This window comes from Rousettus aegyptiacus, unplaced genomic scaffold, assembly GCF_014176215.1.
Source record: "Rousettus aegyptiacus isolate mRouAeg1 unplaced genomic scaffold, mRouAeg1.p scaffold_m13_p_6, whole genome shotgun sequence".
Classification (NCBI taxonomy): domain Eukaryota; kingdom Metazoa; phylum Chordata; class Mammalia; order Chiroptera; family Pteropodidae; genus Rousettus; species Rousettus aegyptiacus.
Window position 1 is genome coordinate 115,094,324 of NW_023416309.1, and position 10,148 is coordinate 115,104,471.

At 59.0% G+C, this 10,148-nt stretch overlaps 2 protein-coding genes across 6 annotated transcripts in view; one reads left to right on the forward strand and one right to left on the reverse strand.

The window, feature by feature from the left end:
• The window catches only part of HEXD (hexosaminidase D), a 13,352-nt gene extending 11,214 nt beyond the window's left edge, over nt 1–2,138 (forward strand). For 4 of the 5 annotated variants that reach the window (XM_036222695.1, XM_036222696.1, XM_036222694.1 and 1 more), the window contains 4 exons: nt 597–675; nt 748–844; nt 1,052–1,141; nt 1,668–2,138. In XM_036222695.1, the coding sequence (XP_036078588.1) occupies nt 597–675; nt 748–844; nt 1,052–1,141; nt 1,668–2,117 (716 nt within the window). In that variant the 3' untranslated portion in view covers nt 2,118–2,138. Of the gene's footprint in view, nt 1–596; nt 676–742; nt 845–1,051; nt 1,142–1,667 lie in introns of all 5 variants that reach the window. The other variant, XM_016132972.2, reaches the window with a different exon arrangement.
• On the reverse strand, nt 2,137–7,588 carry LOC107504044 (cytochrome b-245 chaperone 1). Its single transcript, XM_016132976.2, has 6 exons — nt 6,594–7,588; nt 5,772–5,813; nt 5,128–5,201; nt 4,468–4,564; nt 3,753–3,897; nt 2,137–3,362 (listed from the first exon to the last, which is right to left on the reverse strand). The coding sequence occupies exons 1-6, from the start codon at nt 6,973–6,975 to the stop codon at nt 3,242–3,244; spliced, it is 861 nt and encodes a 286-aa protein (XP_015988462.1). The 5' UTR covers nt 6,976–7,588; the 3' UTR covers nt 2,137–3,241.
• Between the last annotated feature and the right edge of the window lie 2,560 nt (nt 7,589–10,148).

Sequence of the window (10,148 nt, forward strand, 5' to 3'; positions counted from 1 at the left end):
CGGACATGGCCCCCACAGCGAGCGAGGACGCTGGGCCAGCACCACAGCCAGGGGCCGGCACAGCATCTGGTGCCGAGTGCGGCCGAAGGACGGGCCTCGGGCTCTGTTCCCCTGGCCGCGCGTCGGGCGGGTGAGACCCAGGGCCGGGAAGGACGCAGCGCGTGTTGGCTGGGTGCCTGCGTCTGCGGGGCCGCCGGCCTCCTGCCTTTGGGCCTGCGGCACGGCTGCCTCCCTGCACCGGCACTGCCTGCCACACCGACAGGTCCCGGAGGTCTGGGTACACCTGCCTGCGTCGTGGCCCTGGGGCCTCTGTGTGAGCCCAGCTGCAACCCTGCCCTCGGCGCCCCCCGGCGGGGGCTGCCAGCAGTGCAGGCCTTCTCTAAGCTTTAGTAGAACAAACACGCATTTGCGTGTTCCGTGGGTAGCAGCAGGGTCTCCTTGGGGTTGGCACACGTAGGCTGGCTTGGCTGGCGGCCCTCCTGGGCCACTTTGCCCACCGCCCAGGCCTGGAGGCCTGGACTGGGCGGCCAGGGCAAGGCCAGCCCTCCCTCCCTCCTCCAGGCCCTTCGACCACCCCCGTCTGTGGTTGGTTTCAGGAGGCTTTGCTGAAGACGTTAAAGCAAGAGTGGAGAACTTCCTCGGCATTTCGAGCCTGGACATCACCGGTGTTACCAGGTAGCCCCCTCGCCCTGCCCACCACTCCCGCCAGGGTGCTGGTCTCAGCCCTCGTTTCTCTGTGCAGTGCAGGGGCCGGCTCCTTCCCCGGCAGCGACATCCTGGCCCTTGTCACGCAGGTCAGCCTCCACCTGCACAGCTCCGTGGACGAGCTGCTGCAGAGGGACAGGTGAGCGGGCAGGGGAGTGAGTCCCTCAGCCCCCACGGGACAGGGAGGGGGCAGCCCGTCCTGCACCAGGAGTTTCTGGAGGGAAAACAACTTCTTAAATTTTTTACCAGTCGTTTCAAACGTGTCATTTCAAACATGTATTTTAAAACTGCCTGAGGCCCCCCTGCCAGCAGCGTGGGGCCCACTCGCATGTGGCTTTGCCATCAGGTACGTGACCGGCTGGTTCAGCCCCTACCACCGCCGGCGGAAGCTCATCCACCCAGTTATGATCCAGCACATCCAGCCCCAGGCGCTCAGGTACCCACCCCGCCCGTGTGTCCCCGCCCGGGGCCGCCTCTGCCTAGCGCCAGCAATGTAGCCATTGGTGACAGCAAGGTTTCCAGGTATCACAGCCACGGGTCCCCAGATGAAGCCCATTTGCTGAGCTGGCCGTGCCCTTACCCTTGGAGAAGCTTGGGAATTCTGGCCAGAGAGGGCGGGGCTGACCAGAATGACATGGCAGGGGTCCAGGCTCGCTGTGGAGCCAGGTGGCCCGGGGTGGCTGAAGTCCTCCTCGGCCCCACAGACATAGGGTCCCTGGCAGCCAGCCCTCCCGGGTCCCCCGGCTCGCTGCTCTGGGAGAGTGTAAGGTGCTGTCTGTCCGCTGCTGGCTGGTGCAGGCACTGAGAACGACCCTGCCCGCTGGTCCTAAAGTGTGTCCCAGGTCGGGTGGAAGGCGGAGGCAGCTGCTCCCCAGTGCCGACAACGCGGACGGGGACCGGGCCCGGAGCCGGGCTGACGCGTGGGCCCTCACCGGGCGCTCACGGCTGTCTGGGGCCCGCAGCCTCCTGGCCAGGTGGAGCACCCTCGCGGGGGAGCTGGAGGCGGCCATGCAGCGTGTCTTCTACCCCGACGCCGTGGACGAGTGGCTGGAGGAGAACGTGCGCCCCAGCTTGCAGCGGCTGCAGCAGCTGCTTCAGGACCTTGGGGAGGCGGCTGGCGCCCAGTCCCCACGGGCCGGCCCGGGCCCAGACCCCAGGCAGGAACCCTGACGGGGGCCTCCCCATGCCCACGTCCCGCTGTGTCCAGCCTGCGGCGGCGCCCAGCACAGATGGTCATCACCGGGGAGAGGAGCAGAAAACGTGGAAGGAGGCACCCGTGCTCCCTGGCTGTGGTCAGGGCTTCACAGGCGCCCCAGTGGCGGATCCAAAACCACCCAGCCACCGCACTTGGGTGGGGGGCAAATAGACCCCTCCCCATCCTCAGACAGCACCTCAGCCCTCGGGATGAATGAATATACCAGAAACCAATCGCAGCGTTTCACTTTTATTTTAGGAAAATGCATTTCAGATTTAACCATCTAAAAACATAACTTCAACAGGTTTAAATGGCTATGTTCCCAAACTAAGGGCTGGATGGCCTGCCGAGGAGGGAGAGGACCCCTAGAAACCGCTGTCCTTACTGTCACCCAGGCGGCCACACCCCCTGCTGAGGTGCTCCCAGTGCCCACTCGCTCCCACGCACGTGGCCCAGCTGCCGGGTGTTCCCAGGGCTTGAGGGAAGCGGGGAACCTGGGTTCTGAGGGCCAGGTGCCGGCTGAGAGGCTGCGCAAGGCCAGAAGAGGGGCCTTTTTTCCTGACGGCCTTTGCCTGGGCTGAGCGCAGGGGCCTGCAGGGCAATGCGCTCCCCGAGCTGGCTGCAGTCCCAGCCGGGTCCAACATGAGCCACGTGGTGAGGCGTCCGGGTCCGACAGAGCCACGTGGTCGAGGCGGCTGTGTGCCGGGGAGGCCCTGCGGGGGCTGCCGCAGCCCAGCAGCCACAGGCAAGCACCTCACTTGCGACCCAAGGACATGTGGCCAGGAAAGGGGTGCTGCCAGAGGGCTGGATGGAGGGGGCTGTGCTGGGGTTCCTGGAGACATACAGCCTCAGTGTCCTCAGAACCTGGCCCAGCTGCTGGCCCCACACTTGCCCGCTGGACCCTGTAAGCTGGATGCTCGCAGCGTCTGGGCCGGCAGCCCTCCCTCCCCAGCTCCGGTGCTCTGTCTCGGGCCCCAGCCCTGGCCCCGCACCTGGAGAAGCCTGGGTATCCTCGTTTCAGAGGTTCGCGTCCGACACGGCTGGTGGTGTGTGAGGCGGGTTCATCCGACTGGGCCATGCTGCCAGTCACCCTATAGCCCACGCTGCCTGGGCTGGGCCCATGTGATTCCAGGAGGCCCGGGCCCGGGCCCTCCCCAGACACCCTGTGCCTGCCAGGAAGCGCCAGCTGTGGCTTTGCTCAGGGCAGATCAAACAGCAGCGGCCGGGGGCCCTGCCCCCCTGCTGCCAGGGACACGGCCGGGTGACGAGGAGGGAGGCTCGCTGGCAGCCTGTGAGGCCTGCGGAAGTGCCGTCAGAACCGAGGCTGGGGCTCCATGGGTGTCAGCTCTGGCTCCTGGGGCCGTCGGCCTCGCTGTCACTGCTCTGGGACAGCTCCCCGGGACTCTCGAGGCGGTGCAGCTCCAGGAAGGTGGTGATGAGCTTGGCGATGGCTTCCACGTCACTGGGCCAGGTCGGTGCCAGGAAGAAGGGCGGGTCACCACAGTAGGGATGCCAGACCCCCACAGCAGCCAAAAACCCACCCCAATCACACCCTGGACCATCTACCTCGGGCACCCCAGGGCTCCCCACCAGGACCAGGCCAGACCACTGTCCTGCAGAGACCCCTGAGGTCCCCGTCCCTTCTGGCCTCTAGGGGTCCTTATGTCCCCATGCCATCTGTCCCATGGGGCCCCAACATCCTGTAGCAGTGGTGGCAGGCCTGGGCCCCAGCCTCCCCACGGCCCTCCTCCCTTGCTGCCCTGCTGTACTGGGCAGTCTGTTGTGAGGGCAACCTAGCGAGGTGAGGGCCGCAGGTAGGCCTGGCTAGTCGCGTCGCCTGCCCTCGGCTTACCTGCGGTGGCCCATGATGGCGCTCTGGGTGAGGGGGTGGGAGAAGCCGGTCGCAAACCGCAGCACCACCACGTAGCCCTTGCCGAAGTACCGCACCTTCTCCTCCTCCACGTTCACGTCCCGGATGTCGTTCAGCAGGACCACCACTGTGGCGGCGACAGGCGTGGCCAGGTCAGGGGCAGAGTCCCCCACCTGTGTGCTGGGCACGGCTGCGTCAGCGCCACGTCACCCTGGCCACAAGGCTGAAAGCACTGGTCACTATGTCCAAGACTTGACCCCAGAAGACAGGCGAGAGCCTGACCTCAGAGGTCACAGGTCAGTGGCTGCAGTGCGGGGACACGCGGCTGTCGGTTATCATCTAGTCTGGGGGGGACGGAAAGGCCGGTGGAGCCGTCATTGCCCTGAGAAGCCCCCCTGCTCCCCTGAGCAGTGTGACGTGTTGGGGCAGCAGGCACGTTGCCGCTGACGCCCGCTTCACCCCCAGCTACGGGCCCTCCTGGCCGACTGATGAGCTGGGACTGCCCAGCACTGCCCTTCAGGCCAGGGCGTGTCCAGGGCACCCTGAGTCTGTGAGGCGACACACAACCCCGGTCACCGAGCGGCCGGCATGGACTAGCCCGTTTACAGGCCGCATGCCCGGGCCCAGCCGTCACGGAGCCCGCTGCCCTCAGTCCGGCCCATAGCCGCCAGTGTCCCGTCCACGCCCCACGCCTCACCTTGGTCGTGGCCCACTCTGGAAAACGTCAGCAGCTTCCTGTACAAACTGAACGTCTTCAGCACGACCTTCCCCGTGCTCTTGTCGAAGATAGCTTCCTGCAGAGCCAGCCAAAAGGGGGTCACCCAGCTGCCCGCCTGTGCACGAGCCGACCACACACAAACCTCCAGGGAGTGGGCCCAGCCTCGCTGACCACGTGCCCCCCTCACCGGAATGGACACTCAACAAGGGGGTGGCCCCTTTCCCCTCCCATCTCATTGGAACTTAAATCCCCAATGGCCCAAGTGCTCTGCCAACCCTGCAACCTGACCCCTTGGACACCAGATGTGTGGGGGCGTTGGGGCCGAGGGTGAAGACAGAGCAGGGCTCCAAGGCAAGTACCCTCTGCTCTCTGCAAGGTCACCACACAGGGGACAGAGGATGGAGGTCAGAGCTGCGTGTGGACAGGCAGCTCAGAGGTTTCACGGAGGGGGCAGGGGCAGGGGCCTGCCTCTGGGGGGTGGACTCGCCCCTAATTTCATTCTGGGCTACAGCAACAAACACTCATGGGGAGGAATGTGGGTGAAACCAGAAGAGTTTCAAAGAGAAAAACGGCTTCGGGGGATCCCCTGGCCAGGACCTGTCACGTGCGGGCGACACCCTGGGGCCGGGCCGGGCTTACCTCCCAGTCCTCCAGGTTCTGCACAGCCACGAACAGGCAGCCCGTGACGTAAAAGAGCTTCCAGCCCAGACTATCTGGGGGCAGACACAGGGCGCGGCGGTGAGGGAGGCGCAGACAGGCGAGAGCCGACGTGCCCACTGGGGATCCCCCCAGCACAGCCGCTTTCCCGGGCACTGGTGGCCTGGCCGGCTGCCCAAGCCTGCAAGGACCTCCCACCCAGGGCAGCTGCCAGGTAACCAGGACCGTGTGGGTGGGACGCTTGGCCAGTGCTGGCCTCAGCTCCCCTCCGGTGTCTGCTCCAGATGGGTGGCAGGCCCTGCCCATCGCGACATGTTTATGATGGCGGAAAAGTGGGATCGCTCACAGGGAGCGGCTGCAAATATGGCGCGTGCCTGCAAGGGGACCTAAGAGGACACCGGAGAGCACCTTTCTGAAGGATGATTTTTGACAGGAAAACGCCTGAGGTAGCAGGACCAGGAGGCACAGACTGCGAGGGACATGGGCATGAAGGAGGACACGGGGGCGCACGGAGGTGCCTATGTTCCCGGAGACGTGCCCCGCGGGTCACGGCGGACGCGCCTTCCTTCGCTTCTCTACTTCCATGGGGCTGGGGAAGGAATGGGGCTGGGGGGGGTGCACCTCACCTCCACTGTAGTAGGCAGCGGCCAGGCCAATCGACAGGATGCCTGCCAAGAGAAAGCAGTGCGTTCCGACTGGGCCACCCCCACCAGCTTGCAGCCCACCTCCTGCCTGTGGCTGGCGATGGCTGCAGGTGGGCGGCGGGGGCAGAGACCAGCAGGCTCGGAAATGGGGGAAACAGCCAGGAGGTTCATCCAGAATCTTCCATTCACAGTATTCACCGGAGCTGCCTCGGGAACCGGGCAGAGGAGCCTGACATGGGTACCACCCCGACAGCGCACGGTGTGGAATGGAGACGGAACGCAGAGACCCACGACATGGCAGGTGAGGAGGTGCAGGCGGTGGCACATGCAGGGTCACGGAGGAGGAGGACCAGAGACGGCCCTGAAGGCGCAAGGCTCCTCCTTCACACCTCTGCTCCAGCCCATGTGGTGCCGCTGCCGGGGCGTGCAGGACCCTCCAATTGCCAGATACGGGGACGGAGGCCAGGGCGGTACCCCCCTTACTCCTCACTGAGGAAGAGGCAAAGTGGACGCACTATTACCTCACATGTAGGCCTGTGACGTAAATCATACACCTGCGGCCCGGTGTGTGAAAGCAAGTAAAAGGGAATTATGGGGATTTCAGAAAACATGCAGTGTCAACTAAAGGATGTTAGGTGGTGAAAAAAAGACAAGATGGACACACGTCATCTATAATAAAATCCAAAAGAAAGAAAGAAGATAGTTGCTGTTTGGAGTGTAGTACAACAGGAAAAAAAAATTGGTTTCATTTTCATCCTTTTTCAAAGTTGTTTTTTATCTTGTGGGGAACATGGAAACCCTTACCAACCAGCAGGGACCAGGACCTGATGCCCGGGGCCCTCTTCAGATGGAGGCAGGAGCTGGTGCGTGTCTCCACTTGCATGTACATCCCTGCACCGTCAGGCACCACTCTTAACAGGACACCAGGGGCTGGGAAGGGCAGACACACGGACAGTTGGAGCCCTGCAGCCACTGCCCACAGACAAGCGCCCAGCTCACCAGAGCAGGAAGCTGGGCCTGGCCCACTAGTGAGGCCAGAACAGGCCGGGGAACCAGTCTCTGTGCTCAGACATCCGTTTCCTCTGTAAGGAAGGCCCTCCTCTGCCCCGTTATGTTGACTGCACTGGAGGTGCGTCCCCTGCTCGGACTCACAAACCAAGCAGCACTTGATCATTACCTGCCCCATCTTACCTGGAAACCTCAGTCTCAGAAACCGTTAGCTCTCAGCAGCCTTCATACTTCTGGCACCCTACCAGAATGTACCACAACACCCTCATTTCCCTGTGCTGGCCTCCACCAAAAAAGGGAACTGCAAGTCTCATCACGGTTGAGTCAGCTCTGGCACAGATCAAAAAAGCCACTCTATGGTCTCCTCCAGTTGCTGAGATGGGCTGTACGGGGCAGGCCCGCAGATCTAGAAGCATGGGCTGCAGCCCCCAGAGGGACTAGCGACCTCCACTCATGGAGGAGCCCCCCAGCAGACCAATACACCCAAGACGCAGGCCCTGGGGACCTGCAAAGTCAAGTCAAGCTCCTGAAGACAGCGGGCTCAGTTCACACACTCACTCACACACACACACACACACACACACACGCACGCACGCACGAATCCTGCATCTTGGCACATCACTAGGCTCCCTCCCTGACATGACTTATCTGTCCCCACGCGCGTCTGAGGTCACGGGCCTGAAAGAGGGCCGCCAGCCTGAGGACTGACCCCTGCAGCCCCGGGGTCGCAGGCTCACCGGCCACCCGGGGTCGTCAGCCCCACTGCCCGCCCCACGCCACCCTGACGGCGGCCATCCCCCGGCGCCTACCGAAAACGCGGACCAGCAGGCGCGGGACCGGGGCGGGGGCGGGGGCCGCTGACTTCCGGGTCGGGGGCTGGACGCTGGCTTCCGGGGCTGGGGCGGGGCGAGACGCTGACTTCCGGACCCGCGGGGCGGGGCCGAGAGGTACTACTTCCTGGTTGGATGGGGCGAGACGCTGACTTCCGGGGTTGGGGGCGGGACCGCAGACGGCGGAATTAGGAGATTGGGTGTGGTTGTGACTCTGGTTCCCCGAGGGCCGTGCATCCTCCCAGCGGCTGGGCCCTGGCGGAGTGGAGGAGGAGAGGGGCCGCGACTGCGCTGACCTCAGGCTTCGGGGTGACGCTGACTTCCAGACCTCCCATCTAACCACCCCGAGTGGGAGACGAGGAAATCATCGCGGAGCAGCCCCACGTCGCTGCAGCGCTAGCACAGCTAGCAAACGCGGTCGGGCCGCAGGCGGTCTGTACTGTGCCGGCCACGGGGCGTGGAGGCTCCGGCCATGTCCTGAGGGAACGTCTGGGGTAACTGAACCTTTAGACGGTCTGGCGTTTGTATCTCGAAAAAAAAGTATAAAATGGAGGGAAAAGTACAAAGTACCCAAAAACCTAACAACAGATGTGTGCAGATTTATGGTGAAGGTTGAAAAAACTTGCCTTTTTTTTTTCCCGACCAGATGAAATAAATGAACCCTACCCAGAACAGGAGAGCCGCCAGCACACAGCCACTGCCTACTTCAGTGGCCTCCAAACTAGGGTGATGGAGGTGATCTGCAAGATGCAGGGAGAACATACTGGAGCTTGTATCCCTGTTTATTTTTATCTCTTAATCTCTTTTTATGTGTTTTACAATTCACATAGATTAATACAGCCATGTATGAGATCGCCTTATAAAGAAATATGCCTACATTGGTGTGCACGACCCTACAAGTTTTACCACTATAGACTATGACAAAAATTTAGAAGCAACTTTTCTCCTCTGTCAGTCAGCTTCAGTTACTCTCTGCCTGCCGTTCCCAATCCTAACCGTGCATTAGAATCACCCGCTGGGCTTGTTGAACCACAGGCTTCTGGACCTTGTTCCCAGAAGTGAGTGGGGCCTAAAAATTTAGATTTCACAGAGGCTTCTGGTCCAGGAACCGCTCTCTGAGGACCTCTGTTTTAAGATGCAGCAATACTGCCTGAACATGGTAGGTTCCCTAACCTGATGCCTCAACTCAAATCCTGTCTTCTTGAAAAGGCTCTCTGTTAATATCTTCAACTATCTTGAAGATCCATTTGAATTGTTATCACCTCCTTTAAATCCTTCCTGTTTGCTGCAGCTGGAAGTGATCTTATTCCTCTGAGTTTAAGTAGAACTGAGTTGATACCCAGAAAATTCTACTTTGCATTAGAGTTATTTGCATAATTCCACCTTTCCTACAGATTATAAACCATTTAAAGATGAAGGCTGCACTGGCATTCTGCAAATATTAAATGAGTGAACAAATGATATCTGATTTGGTTTAAATCTTGCTGAATATTGGTCATAGCAAAAGACTGGAAATAAATATGTGTAAGTAGGGGACTGAGCAAATAAAATCTATATTGTGCCAATTACCAATGCATTATATCAGCTCTAAATTCAAACTTCATTTCCTGCTTTATGAAAATGGATCCAAGACCATTACTTTTTTTGTGCTCTCCTATGATGTTAAAGTCGTCAGTGGAGGGTGCTAGAGAGAGAATGCAGGAGGAAGACCTTTTCTTCCTGGTTCTTGGGAAAAAATGATTTTGGGTCTGAAGCAAAAAAAAAAAAAAAAAAAAAATGAACAAGGAAATGTATCAAAAGCAAAGAGACTATTACTATTGGTATCTTGTCAGAAGAACTTCAGAGCCTAACTGAAGAGATTCTCATTGCAGAAAAAAGATAAAAGTATTTGCGCATCAATAAGAATCAAGAGAATTGAAGATACTCATCTTTAAATCCCTCATTCATCATGATATATTTTTAAGTTTTGTTCATTTTTGGGGGATGCTCAGAAATAAACTCGGATTTTTTTACCAATTAATGAAGGAAAATAATCACATTTGTCCTGCCTTTATAAAATTTACAACAAAGTAACCAAATAGTGGAGAAGTTCTCATTATAGAAATATTCCCTCTAAGAAGTGAAGAAGAAATGGTAAGATTAAAATATCACCCTGATGGATGGATGGATGGATGGACAGACAGATCAAGAGATCTAGGCAATTTCTTCAATAGCTCATAGATATATAACCTCCTGATGGAATTACACACCACCTATGAAGTAGTCTTGTCAAAAAATTCAACCTGTGATCAAGCCCCTAGAATGTTCTAATTACCCTTTACTGAATCAGAGGACAAAAGTACCCTGAAGGACTCCATATGGACGCAGTCAGCAACTGCAAGAAACCCTACAGAACAGTTTTGGTTCTTGCCTGGAACCTGCAGATTTAAAACAAACTATCTTAAGATGTGGCGCTCTCTGTACCATCCTTGCAACTTCTAAGTGATCCTCAAGCTATTTCAAAACAAATTTTAAGAGAGAC

What these genes read in the sequence shown, in the direction of transcription:
- LOC107504044 (XM_016132976.2), bottom strand. Translation starts at nt 6,975, where the DNA reads ATGGGGCAGGTAATGATCAAGTGCTGCTTGGTTTGTGAGTCCGAGCAG. An exon ending in GTCCTGGTCCCTGCTGGTTG is followed by an intron (nt 5,814 to 6,593) that starts GTAAGGGTTTCC and finishes TTCTCTTGGCAG; the next exon opens with GCATCCTGTCGATTGGCCTG. An exon ending in GCCATCATGGGCCACCGCAG is followed by an intron (nt 3,363 to 3,752) that starts GTAAGCCGAGGG and finishes GACCTGGCCCAG; the next exon opens with TGACGTGGAAGCCATCGCCA.